The 24,057-nt window shown below is 31.7% G+C and overlaps 1 protein-coding gene and 1 pseudogene across 1 annotated transcript; both read left to right on the top strand.

The window, feature by feature from the left end:
* Positions 1-3,282: 3,282 nt before the first annotated feature.
* LOC119615193 (synaptic vesicle glycoprotein 2C-like) lies at positions 3,283-7,804 on the top strand. Its single transcript, XM_037971270.1, has 8 exons — positions 3,283-3,500; positions 3,562-3,723; positions 6,090-6,252; positions 6,323-6,444; positions 6,512-7,083; positions 7,141-7,424; positions 7,487-7,614; positions 7,685-7,804. The coding sequence occupies exons 1-8, from the start codon at positions 3,470-3,472 to the stop codon at positions 7,717-7,719; spliced, it is 1,497 nt and encodes a 498-aa protein (XP_037827198.1). The 5' UTR covers positions 3,283-3,469; the 3' UTR covers positions 7,720-7,804.
* Positions 7,805-15,133: 7,329 nt separating this feature from the next.
* LOC119615192 lies at positions 15,134-23,774 on the top strand (annotated as a pseudogene).
* Positions 23,775-24,057: the final 283 nt, after the last annotated feature.

A 24,057-nucleotide genomic window follows, 5' to 3' on the forward strand; every position in this document is an offset into this window, starting at 1 on the left:
CTCCCTAAAGTAGAAAGCTTTCAAATAAGAAATGTACTAAAAGCTTTTCAAAGCTTTCCTTCAGAAAACGCCTTCTTAAACATAATGCTTTTAAATAAGAAATGTACTAATTTATCATTTTAAAAATCTGTCTATCTTAATAACAAAATACTTTTAACTTTAAAGCTAGTTTGAAGCTACTAGACTACTAAACAAGTACATATGTTTTCATTGTTCTAATTCAAATATACGAAATATTTTAAAACCAGTTAATTTAATTAACTATTTTTTATAGATTATTGAATGTTGACTGATGAAATATAAATGAATGCAATGAACTTATAAATATAATTTATGTCTAATTATTTAGTCTACTATAGTAAACAGGAAATTGAAATATTTTAAATTAATTTTTAATACTTTTTTAAAATTTAGGTGAAAGAACTTCTACAATCTTAGAGATGACTTTGTATTTGATAAAGTATAAATAAAGAGAATACCTAAAACTAGATCAATAGATTCATGGCAATAATCTGATAAGACACTAATTGTTAGAATTGTTAATCAAGTGTATAAATATACAAAGAACTAATACGTATCTTTAATATAATAATTATATGTTAACAACAATTGCTCACTTAACAATTTCATAAATATCTAAGTACAATTTTCTAAACTGGTTTAAATTTTATCAACAAAATAATAATAATATTCACTAACCCCTTCGGGACCAGAGCGATAATGTGCATGAATGTATAGAATGCAGCTGCATTAGTGGGATTCATAAGTTAGTTAGTTAGTTAGTTACTTAGTTAGTTAGTAGTTAGTAGTTAGTTAGTTAGTTAGTTAGTAGTTAGTTAGTAGTTAGTTAGTTAGTAGTTAGTTAGTTAGTTAGTTAGTTAGTAGTTAGTTAGTTAGTAGTAGTTAGTGTAGTTAGTTAGGTCGTTATAGTTAGTAGTAGTTAGTTAGTTAGTTGAGTTAGTTAGTTAGTAGTTAAGTAGTTAGTTAGTTAGTTAGTAGTTAGTTAGTTAGTTAGTTAGTTAGTTGTAGTTAGTTAGTAGTTAGTTAGTTAGTTAGTTAGTTAGTTAGTTAGTTAGTTAGTTAGTTAGTTAGTTAGTTAGTTAGGTAGTTAGGTTAGTTAGTTAGTTAGTTAGTTAGTTAGTTAGTTAGTTAGTAGTAGTTAGTTAGTTAGTTAGTTAGTTAGTTAGTAGTTAGTTAGTAGTTAGTAGTTAGTTAGTTAGTTAGTAGTTAGTTAGTTAGTTAGTTAGTTAGTAGTAGTTAGTTAGTTAGTTAGTTAGTTAGTTAGTTAGTTAGTTAGTTAGTTAGTTAGTTAGGTAGTTAGTTAGTTAGTTAGTTAGTTAGTTAGTTAGTTAGTTAGTTAGTTAGTTAGTTAGTTAGTAGTTAGTAGTAGTTAGTAGTTTAGTTAGTTAGTTAGTTAGTTAGTTAGTTAGTAGTTAGTTGTAGTTAGTTAGTTAGTTAGTTAGTTAGTTTAGAGTTAGTTAGTTAGTTAGTTAGTTAGTTAGTTAGTAGTTAGTTAGTTAGTTGATTAGTTAGTTTAGTTAGTTAGTTAGTTAGTTAGTTAGTTAGTTAGTTAGTTACTTAGTTAGTTAGTTAGTTAGTTAGTTAGTTAGTTAGTTAGTGTAGTTAGTTAGTTAGTTAGTTAGTTAGTTACTTAGTTAGTTAGTTAGTTAGTTAGTTAGTACTTAGTTAGTTAGTTACTTAGTTAGTTAGTTACTTAGTTAGTTAGTTACTTAGTTACTTAGTTAGTTAGTTAGTAGTTAGTTAGTTAGTAGTTAGTTAGTAGTTAGTTAGTTAGTTAGTTAGTAGTTAGTTAGTTAGTTAGTTAGTTAGTTAGTTAGTAGTTAGTTAGTTAGTTAGTAGTTAGTTCGTTAGTTAGTTAGTTAGTTAGTTAGTTAGTTAGTGGTTAGTAGTAGTTAGTAGTTAGTTAGTTAGTTAGTTAGTTAGTTAGTTAGTTAGTAGTTAGTTAGTAGTAGTTAGTTAGTAGTTAGTTAGTTAGTAGTAGTTAGTTAGTTAGTTAGTCGTTTAGTTAGTAGTTAGTTAGTTAGTTAGTTAGTTGTTAGTTAGTTAGTTAGTTAGTTAGTTAGTAGTTAGTTAGTTAGTTAGTTAGTTAGTAGTTAGTAGGTAGTTAGTTAGTTAGTAGTTATTAGTTAGTTAGTTAGTTAGTTAGTTAGTTAGTTAGTCGTTAGTTAGTTAGTAGTTAGTTAGTTAGTTAGTTAGTTAGTTAGTTAGTTAGTAGTAGTTAGTAGTTAGTTAGTGTAGTTAGTTAGTTAGTTAGTTAGTTAGTTAGTGTTAGTTAGTTAGTTAGTTAGTTCGTTAGATTAGTATAGTTCGTTAGTTAGTTAGTTAGTTCGTTGAGTTAGTTTAGTATTAGTGTAGTTAGTTAGTTAGTTAGCTAGTAGTTTAGTTAGTTAGTTAAGTCGTTAGTTAGTGTGTTAGTTAGTTAGTTAGGTAGTTAGTTAGTTTAGTTGAGTTAGTTAGTAGTTGTTAGTTCGTAGTTAGTTAGTTAGTTAGTTAGTTAGTTAGTTCGTTAGTTAGTTAGTAGTAGTTAGTTAGTAGTTAGTTTGGTAGTTAGTTTAGTTGTTAGTTAGTTAGTTAGTTAGTTAGTTAGTTAGTTGTTAGTTAGTAGTAGTTAGTTAGTTAGTTAGTTAGTTAGTTAGTTAGTTCGTTAGTTAGTTAGTTAGTTAGTTAGTAGTTAGTTAGTTAGTTAGTTAGTTAGTTAGTTAGTTAGTTAGTTAGTAGTTAGTTAGTTAGTTTAGTGTTAGTTAGTTAGTTAGTATTAGTTAGTTAGTTAGTTAGTAGGTTAGTAGTAGTTAGTTAGTAGTAGTTAGTTAGTTAGTTAGTTAGTTAGTTAGTTAGTTAGTTAGTTAGTTAGTAGTAGTTAGTTAGTTAGTTATAGTTAGTTAGTTAGTTAGTTAGTAGTGCATATACAACAATACTTCAACAGAAGTACATCTGGTCCTCGGGCCTGTTGTGCGCTCTTTTACCTTAGGTGGGAATCAAACCTACCAACTCCGGTCTACCAGACTGGTATGCTAATCATTAACCTACCAGAGGCCACCTTAAAATCGCTAAAAAAAATCGGCCAAATATGAATGCTTGCTCTCATATACATATATCACAAACTGAAAACTCTACTACCTCCTCAACAAGGTGTAGTCGAACGACTTTATAATATAATTTAAATAACAATACAATTTATATACATTTCTATAATTTTTATTGAAGAATTATTAATTTAACCGTGTATATAAGCAAATATTTTAAATATTATCAACTAAATATTAAACTGGATTTTATATGAAAAAGATTTCAAAAAGAACGGCTCAAATGAAATGCAACCCTCTGGCGAACAACATGTACGATCCTTAATAAGATCAACAGAAAATTTACGAATGCCTGATCAAGAAGATGGAGCTATAATGGCAGGTGATATACCACAAAAACTAGAGAATGGCAATGCTAATGGTTTATGGATTATGAGGAAATTTTGGAAATACTAGGTAAGCTAAATATATCCAATTTCTGGAAATTATAAATATAAAATTTTGCTAAAATTTTAAGGTTTTGGAAAAACGCAATGGATTTTATTGCTGGTCAGTGGCTTATTGACCATGACTTCTATGTCTGCTGTTTTATCGGTTGGTATAATAGGCATTGCCTCACAGTGTGAATTTGATATAACACAAAAAGAAAGGGGTATAATGATGGCGTCTTGTGTGACGGGTAAGTAGAGTGCATGGATCAATAAATATTTCACATAGCAATAGAAATTTTTTATAAAAAAGTGAAATTTCTGTATAATTTTGTATAAAAAGTAAAATTTCTTAAAAATTTTGTATAAAAAGTGAAATTTTTGAAAAAATTTTTTGGTTTCCCACAAGGGTATGCCAGTGGAAGATGCGATTCGTGGTTCGAATTGGGATTTGCTCGCCACTGGGAAGCTACAACAAGGCTTAAGCAGACATAGCGCTTAATTAAGCTATCTTTGGGAAAATCTTAAAAGCTGTTATCTTAACAAAAACAATCTAAGAATACTAACTATATAATTTTCTATTTTCATAGAAAATTTTCGAAATTTTCTATTTTTATAGAAAATTTTCGAAATTCTCTATTTTTATAGAAAATTTTCGAAATTCTCTATTTTTATAGAAAATTTTCGAAATTCTCTATTTTTATAGAAAATTTTCGAAATTCTCTATTTTTATAGAAAATTTTCGAAAATTTTCTCTATTTTTATAGAAAATTTTCGAAATTCTCTATTTTTATAGAAAATTTTCGAAATTCTCTATTTTTATAGAAAATTTTCGAAATTCTCTATTTTTATAGAAAATTTTCGAAATTCTCTCTTTTTTTAGAGAAAATTTTCGAAATTCTCTCTTTTTTTAGAGAAAATTTTCGAAATTCTCTCTTTTTTTAGAGAAAATTTTCGAAATTCTCTCTTTTTTTAGAGAAATTTTCGAAATTCTCTCTTTTTTTAGAGAAAATTTTCGAAATTCTCTCTTTTTTAGAGAAAATTTTCGAAATTCTCTATTTTTATAGAAAATTTTCGAAATTCTCTATTTTTATAGAAAATTTTCGAAATTCTCTATTTTTATAGAAAATTTTCGAAATTCTCTATTTTTATAGAAAATTTTCGAAATTCTCTATTTTTATAGAAAATTTTCGAAATTCTCTATTTTTATAGAAAATTTTCGAAATTCTCTATTTTTATAGAAAATTTTCGAAATTCTCTATTTTATAGAAAATTTTCGAAATTCTCTATTTTTATAGAAAATTTTCGAAATTCTCTATTTTTATAGAAAATTTTCGAAATTCTCTCTTTTTATAGAAAATTTTCGAAATTCTCTCTTTTTATAGAAAATTTTCGAAATTCTCTCTTTTTATAGAAAATTTTCGAAATTCTCTCTTTTTATAGAAAATTTTCGAAATTCTCTCTTTTATAGAAAATTTTCGAAATTCTCTCTTTTTAGAGAAAATTTTTGAAATTCTCTCTTTTTTTAGAGAAAATTTTTGAAATTCTCTCTTTTTTTAGAGAAAATTTTTAAAATTCTCTCTTTTAGAGAAAATTTTTGAAATTCTCTCTTTTTAGAGAAAATTTTTGAAATTCTCTCTTTTTAGGGAAAATTTTTGAAATTCTCTCTTATTAGAGAAAATTTTTGAAATTCTCTCTTATTAGAGAAAATTTTTGAAATTCTCTCTTTTTATAGAAAATTTTCGAAATTCTCTTTTTTTATAGAAAATTTTCGAAATTCTCTATTTCTATAGATAATTTTCGAAATTCTCTATTTCCATAGATAATTTTCGAAATTCTCTATTTCCATAGAAAATTTTCGAAATTCTCTATTTCTATAGATAATTTTCGAAATTCTCTATTTCCATAGAAAATTTTCGAAATTCTCTATTTCTATAGATAATTTTCGAAATTCTCTATTTCCATAGAAAATTTTCGAAATTCTCTATTTCCATAGAAAATTTTCGAAATTCTCTATTTCTATAGATAATTTCCGAAATTCTCTATTTCTATAGAAAATTTTCGAAATTCTGTATTTCTATAGAAAATTTTCGAAATTCTCTACTTCTATAGAAAATTTTCGAAATTCTCTACTTCTATAGAAAATTTTCGAAATTCTCTATTTCTATAGAAAATTTTCGAAATTCTCTATTTCTATAGAAAATTTTCGAAATTCTCTATTTCTATAGAAAATTTTCGAAATTCTCTATTTCTATAGAAAATTTTCGAAATTCTCTATTTCTATAGAAAATTTTCGAAATTCTCTATTTCTATAGAAAATTTTCGAAATTCTCTATTTCTATAGAAAATTTTCGAAATTCTCTACTTCTATAGAAAATTTTCAAAATTCTCTACTTCTATAGAAAATTTTCGAAATTCTCTATTTCTATAGAAAATTTTCGAAATTCTCTATTTTTACAGAAATTGTTCAAAATTCTCTATTTTTATAGAAATTGTTCAAAATTCTCTAAAATTTTCGAAATTCTCTCTTCTCGAAATTATCTTTCGAAAATTATCGAAAAAAGTCGAGAGTTTCGAAATGTTTTTATAAAAGATTTTAAATATTTGTTTGTTACAGGTGTGGTTATCTCAACCTATTTTTGGGGCTGTATGAGTGATGTTTGGGGTAGACGCACGGTTTTATTATGGTCCATGTTTGTTTCAAACTTCCTGCAATTCGTAATAATGTTTGTAACCAATATTTGGTTATACAATATTATAAATCTTGTAATGGGAATCAGGTAACTTACATAATATATGAAATAGATTAAACAAACTTCTAAGTTACTCAGTCCAATTTCTTCCTTACAGTTTAGGTGGTATATTAGGTGCCATGTATCCGTATCTTAGTGAGTTCAATACGGCTAGATATCGTGCTATAGTTATAAATTATTCTACTATGTTTGTTAGTGTAACAGTTATGTTTGTGCCAGGTAATTTGGCGAACAATGACAACATACATGGATAAATAATAATATAATCTATTTATTCTGAACACAGCCATTTCCTGGTTGGTGCTGTCCTACAATTGGTCCTTTGAAATATCTGATTCATTTACCTTCAAACCCTGGCGTTTGATTATATTGTTAAGTATGCTGCCTGGTTTTATTGGTGCTTTAATATTGTTACCCTTTCCTGAAAGTCCAAAACTTTTATTGGCCCATGACAAACAAGATGAAGCTTTAAAAGCTCTCTATTGGATTTCGAAATTTAATACTGGCAAAAGTTTAGAGGTTATGCTAAAGACTACGAAAATTTATTTAAAAACAGAAGAGTTAGCAGATGCTGATTTGCTAACAATGGGTTCGGGTTTCTCTGTTATCACGAAAATATGGAAAGCTACAGTACCACTGTTCCATAAACCTCATGGCACGAATGTTATCTTAGCTGTTATAGCTTTTCTGGGCATAATGTTTTGTTCCAGTGGTATGCAGGTATGGTTTCCCGAAATAGTTAATCGTTCAGTTGGTGGTTCAGTATGGGGTAATAGCACAACATTGTGTGAAATTTTAGATGAATCCTATAGACGTGATCGTTTGAATGTAACAAATGAAGAGGGTGATATAAGTCTAGTAAGTTTTTAAATTACAATTATAGAAAGCTTTATATAAATAATGAACTTTTAAAAGGTTTGTGATGATACCATTTCCCCTAAAACCTATATCAATAACATGATCATGGGTTTAGCCTTTCTGGTGGGATTTTCCGTACAGGGTATGCTATTAAGACCTTTGGGTAGAAAAAATGTTTTAATTGGCGGCATACTGATAGGAGCTTTATGTGGCATATTATTTAATATCATCACTAACACAACGGGTATTTTGATATTACTTTGTTTGTGTATCTTGTTACCGGGCCTGGGGGTTTCGGTTATGTGTGGCATCATAGTGGATTTAGTGCCCACACATTTTAGGTAAGTTTTAAGTGAAATTGCAACTAAAAGTCGTATTTCTAAAATTTTAACTTTATTTACAGAGGAAAAGCCGTCAGTTTGGGTTTTACCTTGGGCCGCATCGGCACTATAGTGGCCACAAATTTATTTGCCGCTATGTTACAGCCATATTGTGCGGGCATTTTTGGCATAATTACTTGTGTACTTTTTGGTGAGTGTTCTTTTCAGTACAGAGACCACTTAATATTTGAAAAATATACTAAATTTGTCCTTCTTTACAGTTTGTGCTGGCATCGTTTATTATTTGCCGATTTAGTATAAAAACAATTTTTTACAAATTAAAATTAAGTAGTTTGTAGTTGTTAAATATATAAGATAAACTAATAAATAAGTTATAAATTACTAAAATTTTTGAAATTATCCATAAATGAGGAAAAAATGTCTAGTTTTTCAAAATTGTTCCATAATTTTCAAATTATTCAAAAATTTTTATTCGAAAATTTTTTTTCGAAAATTAAATTTTTTCTTTAAACAATTACTATTTGTAATTGAAGTAGGACTTAACTAGAACTGAACTAGAATTGAACTAGAATTGAACTAGAACTGAACTAGAACTGAACTAGAACTGAACTAGAACTGAACTAGAACTGAACTAGAACTGAACTAGAACTGAACTAGAACTGAACTAGAACTGAACTAGAACTGAACTAGAACTGAACTAGAACTGAACTAGAACTGAACTAGAACTGAACTAGAACTGAACTAGAACTGAACTAGAACTGAACTAGAACTGAACTAGAACTGAACTAGAACTGAACTAGAACTGAACTAGAACTGAACTAGAACTGAACTAGAACTGAACTAGAACTGAACTAGAACTGAACTAGAACTGAACTAGAACTGAACTATGAACTGAACTAGAACTGAACTAGAACTGAACTAGAACTGAACTAGAACTGAACTAGAACTGAACTAGAACTGAACTAGAACTGAACTAGAACTGAACTAGAACTGAACTAGAACTGAACTATGAACTAGAACTGAACTAGAACTGAACTAGAACTGACTACTAGAATTGAACTAGAACTGAACTAGAACTGAACTAGAACTGAACTAGAACTGAACTAGAACTGAACTAGAACTAAAATAGAACTGAACTAGAACTGAACTAGAACTGAACTAGACTGAACTAGGACTGAAATAGGACTGAACTAGAACTGAACTAAAACTGAACTAGAACCGAACTAGAACTGAACTAGAACTGAACTAGAACTAAACTAGAACTGAACTAGAACTGAACTAGAACTGAACTAGAACTGAACTAGAACTGAACTAGAACTGAACTAGAACTGAACTAGAACTGAACTAGAACTGAACTAGAACTGAACTAGAACTGAACTAGAACTGAACTAGAACTGAACTAGACTGAACTAGAACTGAACTAGAACTGAACTAGAACTGAACTAGAACTGAACTAGAACTGAACTAGAACTGAACTAGAACTGAACTAGAACTGAACTAGAACTGAACTAGGACTGAACTAGGACTGAACTAGAACGGAACTAGAACTGAACTAGAACTGAACTAGAACTGAACTAGAACTGAACTAGAACCGAACTAGAACTGAACTAGAACTGAACTAGAACTGAACTAGAACTGAACTAGAACTGAACTAGAACTGAACTAGAACTGAACTAGAACTGAATTAGAACTGAACTAGAACTGAACTAGAACTGAACTGGAAATGAACTAGAACTGAACTAGAACTGAACTAGAACTGAACTAGAACTGAACTAGAACTGAACTAGAACTGAACTAGAACTGAACTAGAACTGAACTAGAACTGAACTAGAACTGAACTAGAACTGAACTAGAACTGAACTAGAACTGAACTAGAACTGAACTAGAACTGAACTAGAACTGAACTAGAACTGAACTAGAACTGAACTAGAACTGAACTAGAACTGAACTAGAACTGAACTAGAACTGAACTAGAACTGAACTAGAACTGAACTAGAACTGAACTAGAACTGAACTAGAACTGAACTAGAACGGAACTAGAACTGAACTAGAACTAAAATAGAACTGAACTAGAAACTGAACTAGAACTGAACTAGGACTGAACTAGAACTGAACTAAAACTGAACTAGAACCGAACTAGAACTGAACTAGAACTGAACTAGAACTAAACTAGAACTGAACTAGAACTGAACTAGAACTGAACTAGAACTGAACTAGAACTGAACTAGAACTGAACTAGAACTGAACTAGAACAGAACTAGAACTGAACTAGAACTGAACTAGAACTGAACTAGAACTGAACTAGAACTGAACTAGAACTGAACTAGAACTGAACTAGAACTGAACTAGAACTGAACTAGAACTGAACTAGAACTGAACTAGAACTGAACTAGAACTGAACTAGAACTGAACTAGAACTGAACTAGAACTGAACTACAACTGAACTATAACTGAACTAGAACTGAACTAGAACTGAACTAGAACTGAACTAGAACTGAACTAGAACTAAATAGAACTGAACTAGAACTGAACTAAGAACTGAACTTAGGACTGAAATAGGACTGAACTAGAACGAACTAAAACGAACTAGAACCGAACTAGAACTGAACTAGAACTGAACTAGAACTAAACTAGAATGAACTAGAACTGAACTAGAACTGAACTAGAACTGAACTAGAACTGAACTAGAACTGAACTAGAACTGAACTAGAACTGAACTAGAACTAACTAGAAACTGAACTAGAACTGACTAGAACTGAACTAGAACTGAACTAGAACTGAACTAGAACTGAACTAGAACTGAACTAGAACTGAAACTAGAACTGAACTAGAACTGAACTAGGACTGAACTAGGACTGAACTAGAACGGAACTAGAACTGAACTAGAACTGAACTAGAACTGAATCTAGAACTGAACTAGAAACCCGAACTAGAACTGAAACTAGAACTGAACTAGAACTGAACTAGAACTGAACTAGAACTGAACTAGAACTGAACTAGAACTGAACTAGAACTAACTAGAACTGAATTAGAACTGAATTAGAACTGAATTAGAACTGAACTAGAACTGACTAGAACTGAACTGGAAATGAACTAGAACTGAACTAGAACTGAACTAGAACTGAAACTAGAACTGAACTAGAACTGAACTAGAACTGAACTAGAACTAGAACTGAACTAGAACTGAACTAGAACTGAACTAGAACTGAACTAGAACTGAACTAGAACTAACTAGAACTGAACTAGAAACGAACTAGAACTGAACTGAACTAGAACTGAACTAGAACTGAACTAGAACTGAACTAGAACTGAACTAGAACTGAACTAGAACTGAACTAGAACTGAACTAGAACTGAACTAGAAACTGAACTAGAACTGAACTAGAACTGACTAGAACTGAACTAGAACTGAACTAGAACTGAACTAGAACTGAACTAGAACTGAACTAGAACTGAACTAGAACTGAACTAGAAACTGAACTAGAACTGAACTAGAACTGAACTAACTGAACTAGAACTGAACTAGAACTGAACTAGAACTGAACTAGAAACTGAACTAGAACTGAACTAGAACTGAACTAGAACTGAACTAGAACTGAACTAGAACTGAACTAGAACTGAACTAGAACTGAACTAGAACTGAACTAGAACTGAACTAGAACTGAACTAGAACTGAACTAGAACTGAACTAGAACTGAACTAGAACTGAAGTAGAACTGAACTAGAACTGAACTAGAACTGACTAGAACTGAACTAGAACTGAACTAGAACTGAACTAGAACTGAACTAGAACTGAACTAGAACTGAACTAGAACTGAACTAGAACTGAACTAGAACTGAACTAGAACTGAACTAGAACTGAACTAGAACTGAACTATAACTAGAACTGAACCTTTTTAATAAAACAACTAGATTATAATTTTCAGTATGTTTTCAAATATATTAAGTTTCCAGACAAATATCATGTTTATCCACGCATAACACGGCGACGATTGCGGCGGGCTTTACGTTGCTTACGATTGCGGCGACGGATTTTACGATTTCTGCGTGCTTTACGTTTCTTCTGCTCAGGGCGTAGCATCTGGATCAGGTGATGAAGTGGTTGGCGGTGATGTATCGGTGGGTGGTTCAAGAGTTTCCGTGGTTGGTGAAGTACCTGTGTCGAGGTAGTGGGTAATCCAGTAGCTGTGGTAGTAGGAATTGGAGGAGTTGGTGGCAATGTTGGAGTTGGTATAATATCAGTGGGAATAAGTGTTGTCGTTGTAGTAGGGATAGGTTCTGGTGGTGGACAGAATTGAGTTTTGCCCATTGCACACAATTTTTCCTTAAAACCGCCGCCGCTTCGGGTACTATTGCCGGATGCCTTTGAGGCATTTACGCCGAATGTTGAACCCAAAAGGGCCAAAGAAATAAGATATAATGAAAATTTCATTTTTAGCTACTTCAATTGATTTGTAAAGAACAATTTGAAGTGATGCAATTTTCGACATTTTCAAAACTATTTATAGTAAAATTAAAGATGTTTTAAAATGCTGTAAAATAGTAGAGACCAATTGTACAAATAAGACAATGTGTAAGTAAATCAACAAGAAGTTCTTAGAGTGAAAAACAGATATTTCACGAAATAGTGTAGTACTTAAGTTAGTTAAATATCTGTTCTTTTGTTTTGAAGATGATGTTATTGGTTTAAGTGTGACCTACTTAAGGTAATGTTACAATATTGAAATTTTCATTCAGAAATATTTTTTGAAAATTAATGTTTCTAATTTTGAAAATGTTATAACATTATAAAATTAAAGTAAATGTTATAACATTATAAAATTAAAGTAAATGTTATAACATTATAAAATTAAAGTAAAGTTAAATCCATTAAACAAATCGGAGAACTGTATAAGTGATTTCCTAATGTGAACTTATATTATGAGATGTGATTAAACGACTATGCAACTTTAGCTAACAACTTTTGAAAACTCAAACTTATTAGAAATCATTAACCTATTTTAATTATTTTAAATCTAGTATTATCAACAAGTAAAAAAAGTTTAAGAAAACCTTCTATAAAAGCAAAATTTTTTATTCTTTTACATATGTAGTTGTTCGTAAATGTCGAGTTTTTCGAACATGTCCGATAAAATTTAGATTATTACAAAAATTTTTAATTCACAAATTGAATTTAAAACTCTATTTTCCATTAGAACTAAACTAGAACAGAACAAGAACTGATCTAGAACAGAACTAGAACTGATCTAGAACTGAACTAGAACTGAACTGGAACTGAACTAGAACTAAACTAGAACTGAACTAGAACTGAATTAGAACTGAACTAGAACTGAACTAGAACTGAACTAGAACTGAACTAGAACTGAACTAGAACTGAACTAGACTGAACTAGAACTGAACTAGAACTGAACTAGAACTGAACTAGAACTGAACTAGAACTGAACTAGAACTGAACTAGAACTGAACTAGAACTGAACTAGAACTGAACTAGAACTGAACTAGAACTGAACTGAACTAGAACCGAACTAGAACTGAATTAGAACTGAACTAGAACTGAACTAGAACTGAACTAGAACTGAACTAGAACTGAACTAGAACTGAACTAGAACTGAACTAGAACTGAACTAGAACTGAACTAGAACTGAACTAGAACTGAACTAGAACTGAACTAGAACTGAACTAGAACTGAACTAGAACTGAACTAGAACTGAACTAGAACTGAACTAGAACTGAACTAGAACTGAACTAGAACTGAACTAGAACTGAACTAGAACTGAACTAGAACTGAACTAGAACTGAACTAGAACTGAACTAGAACTGAACTAGAACTAGAATAGAACTAGAACAGAACTAGAACAGAACTAGAACAGAACAGAACTAGAACAGAACTAGAACAGAACTAGAGCAGAACTAGAACAGAACTAGAACAGAACCAGAACAGAACTAGAACAGAACTAGAACAGAACTAGAACTGAACTAGAACAGAACTAGAACAGAACTAGAACAGAACTAGAACAGAACTAGAACAGAACTAGAACAGAACTAGAACAGAACTAGAACAGAACTAGAACAGAACTAGAACAGAACTAGAACAGAACTAGAACAGAACTAGAACAGAACTAGAACAGAACAGAACAGAACTAGAACAGAACTAGAACAGAACTAGACAACTAGAACAGAACTAGAACAGAACTAGAACAGAACTAGAACAGAACTAGAACAGAACTAGAACGAACTAGAACAGAACTAGAACAGAACTAGAACAGAACTAGAACAGAACTAGAACAGAACTAGAACAGAACTAGAACAGAACTAGAACAGAACTAGAACAGAACAGAACTAGAACTAGAACAGAACTAGAACAGAACTAGAACAGTACTAGAACAGAACTAGAACAGAACTAGACAGAACTAGAACAGAACTAGAACAGAACTAGAACAGAACTAGAACAGAACTAGAACAGAACTAGAACGAACTAGAACAGAACTAGAACAGAACTAGAACAGAACTAGAACAGAACTAGAACAGAACTAAGAACTAGAACAGAACTAGAACAGAACTAGAACAGAACTAGAACAGAACTAGAACAGAACTAGAACAGAACTAGAACAGAACTAGAACAGAACTAGAACAGAACTAGAACAGAACTAGAACAGAACTAGAACAGAACTAGAACAGAACTAGAACAGAACTAGAACAGAACTAGAACAGAACTAGAACAGAACTAGAACAGAACTAGAACAGAACTAGAACAGAACTGGAACAGAACAGAATAGAATTTTTACAAATTTTGAAAACTTTTGAATTGTTAAAATATTTACTATTAGTTTTAAGTTTTTCTAAAAATCTCCTTAAATTGATAATAGTTTCTCTCTTTAAATAACGAATGTTTTGAAAATTTTTCTATAAATTTCGGGAATTCTGAATAATCTTTTTTTTTAATTTAACCATTTTTAACATGTTCTGTTACTTTAATGTAATCAAATTTCTTGTTTATTTGAAATTTTTATGAATCTGTTTCATTCAAGCTTAACAATGAAATTAATTTTATTTTTCGACTTTTAACAATTTATATGTTAGTCAAAGAAGAGGTAAAAATTCCCATCTACATTTGATTTAGAAATTAAATTATCTTGAAATTTTGGGGGAAAAATGAAATCCCCCAAAATATTTTTTTATAAAAAGACAAAAAAAAAAAATTATTTGATAAAAGTAATAAATTTTTTGTTAAACAACAAAATACTAATTGGTTCGAATAACACACACATTTTGCGACTTAAATTACTGGACTATGCACCAGTTTTAAGTCATTCAACTGTTAAAGATAATGACAATAATACATTATTATTTCTATATTATAATAACTAAAACGATAAAATTAAAATTTGTGGTAGTCATGTTAAAAGAGCGTAAAAGTTAGACTAATAGATATGCAAACATCTTTTTAAACCAGTTTAATATTGTATACAACACCCAAAATGTTAAACAAAACAATGCCCCCAGTCAGTATGTTTCCAAATAAACAAAACAAAAAAACGTCAATAACAACAACTGTGCTAACAACAACTAACACACTACAATAATACCGCCACACAGAGTTGTTAACAATAGCGCTTGTTTAAGCCATGATTGCAAGCAAACACTCACTCACACTCACTGTACGTCATAAACCGGCTGCTGCAAGCGACAGTTTTAAAGTGGTCACACAACATGTGTTTGATCGATCAAGTATTTTGTTTTCTTTATTAATTATTCTAAAGCTGAGTAATAGTTTAATTTAAATCAGACTCTAAGATTAAAAAAAGTATAAATATAAGTAGACATTACAATGGAATTTATTTATTATAAACAATAAATATTTAACAATACTACATCGCGGCTAAAAAAGAACACAGCGCGCAAAAGTTATGCAGTTTTCTGATGATCAACAATCACGATCCGCTAGTAGCAGAGAGGCTTACAGCAAGCTGTTGTTGTTGCTGGTGGTGGTGATGAAGTTGTTGAGGGTGGATCGGGAGATTTGCAGCAAAAACTTGAGGCAGGTGCTGTTAGTAATATATGGGATTATGAGGAGATTTTAAACCTTTTAGGTGAGTCTTTTGTTTAAACATTTTATACTATATTTACTATTTAACAAAAACAAATTTTACGATAGGTTTTGGTAAAACGCAATGGATTTTGTTATTAATCAGTGGCTTGTTGACCATGACCTCTATGGCGGCTCAGTTATCGGTGGGCATTATTGCTATATCTTCCCAGTGTGAATTCGATATGTCTCAGAGTGAAAAAGGTGTTATGATGGCAGCATGTGTGACAGGTAAGAACAAGTGCTTTAAGAGTTTATGTAAATTATTTTAAATTTTATTACTTAAAAAGGAAGTAATAAATTAAATTTTGTTCGACTGCCAACTAGCTTAGCAATAAAAAATTTTAAACGTTTTAAATAAGATTAACAACTTAAGCAAACTATATTTATTAAACCTAAACTGAAATGAACTAAAATAGAACTAGAACATACCTATAACAGAGCCAACACATAACTGAATAGAACCAGGACACAACTAAAACGAACTAGAACAGAACAGAACAGAACAGAACAGAACAGAACAGAACTAGAACAGAACTAGAACAGAACTAGAACAGAACTAGAACAGAACTAGAGCAGAACTAGAACAGAACTAGAACAGAACTAGAACAGAACTAGAACAGAACTAGAACAGAACTAGAACAGAACTAGAACAGAACTAGAACAGAACTAGAACAGAACTAGAACAGAACTAGAACAGAACTAGAACAGAACTAGAACAGAACTAGAACAGAACTAGAACAGAACTAGAACAGAACTAGAACAGAACTAGAACAGAACTAGAACAGAACTAGAACAGAACTAGAACAGAACTAGAACAGAACTAGAACAGAACTAGAACAGAACTAGAACAGAACTAGAACAGAACTAGAACAGAACTAGAACAGAACTAGAACAGAACTAGAACAGAACTAGAACAGAACTAGAACAGAACTAGAACAGAACTAGAACAGAACTAGAACAGAACTAGAACAGAACTAGAACAGAACTAGAACAGAACTAGAACAGAACTAGAACAGAACTAGAACAGAACTAGAACAGAACTAGAACAGAAGTAGAACAGAAGTAGAACAGAACTAGAACAGAACTAGAACATAACTAGAACATAACTAGAACAGAACTAGAACTGAACTAGAACTGAACTAGAACTGAACTAGAACAGAACTAGAACAGAACTAGAACTAGAACAGAACTAGAACAGAACTAGAACAGAACTAGAACAGAACTAGAACAGAACTAGAACAGAACTAGAACAGAACTAGAACAGAACTAGAACAGAACTAGAACAGAACTAGAACAGAACTAGAACAGAACTAGAACAGAACTAGAACAGAACTAGAACAGAACTAGAACAGAACTAGAACAGAACTAGAACAGAACTAGAACAGAACTAGAACAGAACTAGAACAGAACTAGAACAGAACTAGAACAGAACTAGAACAGAACTAGAACAGAACTAGAACAGAACTAGAACAGAACTAGAACAGAACTAGAACAACTAGAACAGAACTAGAACAGAACTAGAACAGAACTAGAACAGAACTAGAACAGAACTAGAACAGAACAGAACAGAACTAGAACAGAACTAGAACAGAACTAGAACAGAACTAGAACAGAACTAGAACTAGAACAGAACTAGAACAGAACAGAACTAGAACTAGAACTAGAACAGAACTAGAACAGAACTAGAACAGAACTAAACAGAACTAGAACAGAACTAGAACAGAACTAGAACAGAACTAGAACAGAACTAGAACAGAACTAGAACAGAACTAGAACAGAACTAGAACAGAACTAGAACAGAACTAGAACAGAACTAGAACAGAACTAGAACAGAAACTAGAACAGAACTAGAACAGAACTAGAACAGAACTAGAACAGAACTAGAACAGAACTAGAACAGAACTAGAACAGAACTAGAACAGAACTAGAACAGAAATAGAACAGAACTAGACAGAACTAGAACTAGAACAGAACTAGAACAAACTAGAACAGAACTAGAACAGAACTAGAACAGAACTAGAACAGAACTAGAACAGAACTAGAACAGAACTAGAACAAAACTAGAACAGACTAGAACAGAACTAGAACAGAACTAGAACAGAACTAGAACAGAACTAGAACAGAACTAGAACAGAACTAGAACAGAACTAGAACTAGAACTGACTAATGAACTAGAACTGAACCTAGAACTGAACTAGAACTGAACTAGAACTGAACTAGAACTGAACTAGAACTGAACTAGAACTGAACTAGAACTGAACTAGAACTGAACTAGAACTGAACTAGAACTGAACTAGAACTGAACTAGAACTGAACTAGAACTGAACTAGAACTGAACTAGAACTGAACTAGAACTGAACTAGAACTGAACTAGAACTGAACTAGAACTGAACTAGAACTGAACTAGAACTGAACTAGAACTGAACTAGAACTGAACTAGAACTGAACTAGAACTGAACTAGAACTGAACTAGAACTGAACTAGAACTGAACTAGAACTGAACTAGAACTGAACTAGAACTGAACTAGAACTGAACTAGAACTGAACTAGAACTGAACTAGAACTGAACTAGAACTGAACTAGAACTGAACTAGAACTGAACTAGAACTGAACTAGAACTGAACTAGAACTGAACTAGAACTGAACTAGAACTGAACTAGAACTGAACTAGAACTGAACTAGAACTGAACTAGAACTGAACTAGAACTGAACTAGAACTGAACTAGAACTGAACTAGAACTGAACTAGAACTGAACTAGAACTGAACTAGAACTGAACTAGAACTGAACTAGAACTAGAACTGAACTAGAACTGAACTAGAACTGAACTAGAACTGAACTAGAACTGAACTAGAACTGAACTAGAACTGAACTAGAACTGAACTAGAACTAGAATAGAACAGAACTAGAACAGAACTAGAACAGAACTAGAACAGAACTAGAACAGAACTAGTGCAGAACTAGAACACTAGAACAGAACCAGAACAGAACTAGAACAGAACTAGAACAGAACTAGAACAGAACTAGAACAGAACTAGAACAGAACTAGAACAGAACTAGAACAGAACTAGAACAGAACTAGAACAGAACTAGAACAGAACTAGAACAGAACTAGAACAGAACTAGAACAGAACTAGAACAGAACTAGAACAACTAGAACACTAGAACCGAACTAGAACAGAACTAGAACAGAACTAGAGCAGAACTAGAACAGAACTAGAACAGAACCAGAACAGAACTAGAACAGAACTAGAACAGACTAGAACAGAACTAGAACAGAACTAGAACAGAACTAGAACAGAACTAGAACAGAACTAGAACAGAACTAGAACAGAACTAGAACAGAACTAGAACAGAACTAGAACAGAACTAGAACAGAACTAGAACAGAACTAGAACAGAACTAGAACAGAACTAGAACAGAACTAGAACAGAACTAGAACAGAACTAGAACAGAACTAGAACAGAACTAGAACAGAACTAGAACAGAACTAGAACAGAACTAGAACAGAACTAGAACAGAACTAGAACAGAACTAGAACAGAACTAGAACAGAACTAGAACAGAACTAGAACAGAACTAGAACAGAACTAGAAGAACTAGAACAGAACTAGAACAGAACTAGAACAGAACTAGAACAGAACTAGAACAGAACTAGAACAGAACTAGAACAGAACTAGAACAGAACACTACAGAACTAGAACAGAACTAGAACAGAACTAGAACAGAACTAGAACAGAACTAGAACAGAACTAGAACAGAACTAGAACAGAACTAGAACAGAACTAGAACAGAACTAGAACAGAACTAGAACAGAACTAGAACAGAACTAGAACAGAACTAGAACAGAACTAGAACAGAACTGGAACAGAATAGAATTTTTACAAATTTTGAAAACTTTTGAATTGTTAAAATATTTACTATTAGTTTTAAGTTTTTCAAAAAATCTCCTTAAATTGATAATAGTTTCTCTCTTTAAATAACGAACAGAACTAGAACAGAACTAGAACAGAACTAGAACAGAACTAAAACAGAACTAGAGCATAACTAGCAGAAGTAAAACATACAGAGAACTGAGTTTATCTATTTGTTTGAGAAACATTATTAACTATTTCCAACAGTTTATACAACCTGTTGAAATTTTTTTCTTAAATTTTTTTTTGCAATATTTTCCTTAAATTTTGCAACAACTTCACTATTCTCTAATTACCCTCACCATATTACGTAATATATTATTTATGATGTCTAATTATAGGTATTGTTTTATCCACCTACATTTGGGGCTATATTAGTGATGTTTGGGGCAGACATACCGTTTTAATATGGTCCACATTCGTTACAATTGTTTTGCAATTTATAACTATGTTCGTTACCAACATATGGCTATTTAATTTCATAAATCTTATTATGGGTATCAGGTAAAATATTAGAAAAATGAAAAACATTACAGCTAAAAAAAATAAAACTTTTTCTATCTAATATTTTATAATTTTTTATATATTTTCAAATTGCAATATTCTAACCACACACACACACATTATCTTTTGCTTACAAATTACACAGTTTGGGTGGCATATCGGGCGTCTTATATCCATACCTTAGTGAGTTTAATACCGTTAAATATCGTGCTGTAGTCATAAATTATTCGACCATGTTTGTAAGCATAACGGCCATTTATGTGCCAGGTAAGTAATATGCTCATTTTTTTTGTGGCAAACTTTTTAAATGTAAAATGTTTTTATGTTTAAACTTTTATAGTGTGTGTTTTTTTTGTTCGGTATTTTTTTTTAGCCATTTCATGGTTGGTGCTTTCTTCGGACTGGTCATTTGGCATAACTGATACATTTGTTTCAAACCTTGGCGTTTGATTATATTGTTTAGTTTATTGCCTGGTTTAATAGGTGGTTTGCTATTACTTTCCTTTCCTGAGAGTCCAAAACTATTGCTGGCCCATGAAAAAGAGAAGGAAGCTTTAAAGGCTTTAAATTGGATATCACAATATAATAAAGGTTTAGATTTGGTTTCAGTGCTTAAAAGCTCCAGTATCTCTCTTAAGCCCGAGGAATTGGCGGATGCTGATTTGTTAACCATGGGTCGCGGTTGTTCCATTATTACTAATATCTGGAAATCTACAGTACCCCTGTTTTATAAACCTCATGGCTTAAATGTTACTTTGGCCGTATTGGCCTTATTCGGCATGATGTTTGCCTCGAATGGCATGCAAATCTGGTTTCCAGAAATAGTAAATCGTTCCGCCGGAGGCCTGCAATCGGGCAAGAGTGCTACGGTATGTGAAATTCTAGATGAGTCTTATAGTAGGGAACGTCTTAATGGTACTTCTCTAGAGGGCATGACATCGGGGGGAAGCTTAACATGTCATATGTAAAAGATAAGCTTTAATTTTTACGTTTTCCTTTCAGCTTTGTGATGATACTATTTCCACAAAACCTATATCGATAACATTATCATGGGTTTTGCTTTTCTGGTAGGATTTTCCATACAAGGTGCTTTGCTGAACCCCTTGGGTAGAAAAAATGTCTTAATCGCTTCCTTAGCTGTGGGAGCTTTTTGCGGTATTCTATTGCATGTGGTGACTAGTACTACCGGAGTTTTGGTATTGTTTGTTTGTATATTTTATTGCCGGGCTTGTCGATTTCCATTATGTGTGGAGCTATGGTGGATTTAGTACCAACCCATTTGAGGTGAGAAGTACAATCAGAAATCATTGAATATTTTGTGTAATTCTAGTTACGTTCAATCCTATTTCAGTTCTAGTTCAGTTTTAGTTCAGTTCTAGTTCAGTTCTAGTTCAGTTCAAGTTCAGTTCTAGTTCAGTTCTAGTTCAGTTCTAGTTCAGTTCTAGTTCAGTTCTAGTTCAGTTCTAGTTCAGTTCTAGTTCAGTTCTAGTTCAGTTCTAGTTCAGTTCTAGTTCAGTTCTAGTTCAGTTCTAGTTCAGTTCTTGTTCAGTTCTAGTTCGGTTCTAGTTCAGTTCTAGTTCAGTTCTAGTTCAGTTCTAGTTCAGTTCTAGTTCAGTTCTAGTTCAGTTCTAGTTCAGTTCTAGTTCAGTTCTAGTTCAGTTCTAGTTCAGTTCTAGTTCAGTTCTAGTTCAGTTCTAGTTCAGTTCTAGTTCAGTTCTAGTTCAGTTCTAGTTCAGTTCTAGTTCAGTTCTAGTTCAGTTCTAGTTCAGTTCTAGTTCAGTTCTAGTTCAGTTTAGTTCAGTTCTAGTTCAGTTCTAGTTCAGTTCTAGTTCAGTTCTAGTTCAGTTCTAGTTCAGTTCTAGTTCAGTTCTAGTTCAGTTCTAGTTCAGTTCTAGTTCAGTTCTAGTTCAGTTCTAGTTCAGTTCTAGTTCAGTTCTAGTTCAGTTCTAGTTCAGTTCTAGTTCAGTTCTAGTTCAGTTCTAGTTCAGTTCTAGTTCAGTTCTAGTTCAGATCTAGATCAGTTCTAGTTCAGTTCTAGTTCAGTTCTAGTTCAGTTCTAGTTCAGTTCTAGTTCAGTTCTAGTTCAGTTCTAGTTCAGTTCTAGTTCAGTTCTAGTTCAGTTCTAGTTCAGTTCTAGTTCAGTTCTAGTTCAGTTCTAGTTCAGTTCTAGTTCAGTTCTAGTTCAGTTCTAGTTCAGTTCTAGTTCAGTTCTAGTTCAGTTCTAGTTCAGTTCTAGTTCAGTTCTAGTTCAGTTCTAGTTCAGTTCTAGTTCAGTTCTAGTTCAGTTCTAGTTCAGTTCTAGTTCAGTTCTAGTTCAGTTCTAGTTCAGTTCTAGTTCAGTTCTAGTTCAGTTCTAGTTTCTAGTTCAGTTCTAGTTCAGTTCTAGTTCATTCTAGTTCAGTTCTAGTTCAGTTCTAGTTCAGTTCTAGTTCAGTTCTAGTTCAGTTCTAGTTCAGTTCTAGTTCAGTTCTAGTTCAGTTCTAGTTCAGTTTAGTTCAGTTCTAGTTCAGTTCTAGTTCAGTTCTAGTTCAGTTCTAGTTCAGTTCTAGTTCAGTTCTAGTTCAGTTCTAGTTCAGTTCTAGTTCAGTTCTAGTTCAGTTCTAGTTCAGTTCTAGTTCAGTTCTAGTTCAGTTCTAGTTCAGTTCTAGTTCAGTTCTAGTTCAGTTCTAGTTCAGTTCTAGTTCAGTTCTAGTTCAGTTCTAGTTCAGTTCTAGTTCAGTTCTAGTTCAGTTCTAGTTCAGTTCTAGTTCAGTTAGTTCAGTTCTAGTTCAGTTATCGTTCTAGTTCTAGTTCAGTCTAGTTCAGTTCAGTTCTAGTTCAGTTCTAGTTCAGTTCTAGTTCAGTTCTAGTTCAGTTCTAGTTCAGTTCTAGTTCAGTTCTAGTTCAGTTCTAGTTCAGTTCTAGTTCAGTTCTAGTTCAGTTCTAGTTCAGTTCTAGTTCAGTTCTAGTTCAGTTCTAGTTCAGTTCTAGTTCAGTTCTAGTTCAGTTCTAGTTTCAGTTCTAGTTCAGTTCTAGTTCAGTTCTAGTTCAGTTCTAGTTCAGTTCTAGTTCAGTTCTAGTTCAGTTCTAGTTCAGTTCTAGTTCAGTTCTAGTTCAGTTCTAGTTCAGTTCTAGTTCAGTTCTAGTTCAGTTCTAGTTCAGTTCTAGTTCAGTTCTAGTTCAGTTCTAGTTCAGTTCTAGTTCAGTTCTAGTTCAGTTCTAGTTCAGTTCTAGTTCAGTTCTAGTTCAGTTCTAGTTCAGTTCTAGTTCAGTTCTAGTTCAGTTCTAGTTCAGTTCTAGTTCAGTTCTAGTTCAGTTCTAGTTCAGTTCTAGTTCAGTTCTAGTTCAGTTCTTTCAGTTTTAGGTTGTATCTTATTGATGATTTTATTTCCTATTTATAGAGGTAAAGCCGTTAGTTTGGGCTTAACATTGGGTCGTTTAGGTGTTATAGTGGCCTCAAACTTAATTGCCGGCATGTTGGAACCATACTGTAATGGACTTTTTGGCATAGTAAACCTGCACTTTGTTAGGTATTTTAATTAACTAAAATATACAAATTTAATTCAATAACACTTATTTTTATTATTTTATTTTTAGTTTGTGGCTGCCTCGTTTACTTCTTGCCAATTTAAATCCATAATTGTTAACATTATTTTCAGCAAAAACTTTTTGTTTAATATTAAATCTCAAAAATGTATTATTTTAAATTATATCATAAAATATTTATTTTAAACTAACAACAATGTAAAAACCAAACATTTTTCTTCCCCTCTTGTTTTTTTCTATATATGAAAAAAATCACTTCAAATATGCATGTATTATGAATTCCCATTTACATTCCAACACCAGTCACCGTGTTAAATTTGTATGTCATTTATATATTTAATGATATTTATAAAAAAACAACAATTTACATCTAAAAAAAAAATTTTAAAATATTTTATATTTGATGTGTAAGTATAAAAATCTTTGTATGTAGAGCATTTTTGCATTCCAATACAAAAATCAAATTCCCACAAGCATTATATTATAACTTAGAAGAAACAGAAACTTAACTTACAGCAGAACAAGTAAAAAGTAGTGATAAAGAAATATTATGAAAATGTTTGAAGGAATAAATATATGAATTATAGTTTTGAAACTAAAAGGT

Source organism: Lucilia sericata, unplaced genomic scaffold (assembly GCF_015586225.1).
Source record: "Lucilia sericata isolate MDLA Ls3-8-SP2 unplaced genomic scaffold, ASM1558622v1 Contig004380F_arrow, whole genome shotgun sequence".
Lineage (NCBI taxonomy): Eukaryota > Metazoa > Arthropoda > Insecta > Diptera > Calliphoridae > Lucilia > Lucilia sericata.

Excerpts from the sequence above, each read along its gene's own strand:
- LOC119615193 (XM_037971270.1), top strand. The coding sequence starts at position 3,470 with ATGGATTATGAGGAAATTTTGGAAATACTAG. Across the intron at positions 6,445-6,511 it reads AACAGTTATGTTTGTGCCAG|CCATTTCCTGGTTGGTGCTG; the intron begins GTAATTTGGCGA and ends TTCTGAACACAG. Across the intron at positions 7,084-7,140 it reads AAGAGGGTGATATAAGTCTA|GTTTGTGATGATACCATTTC; the intron begins GTAAGTTTTTAA and ends AACTTTTAAAAG.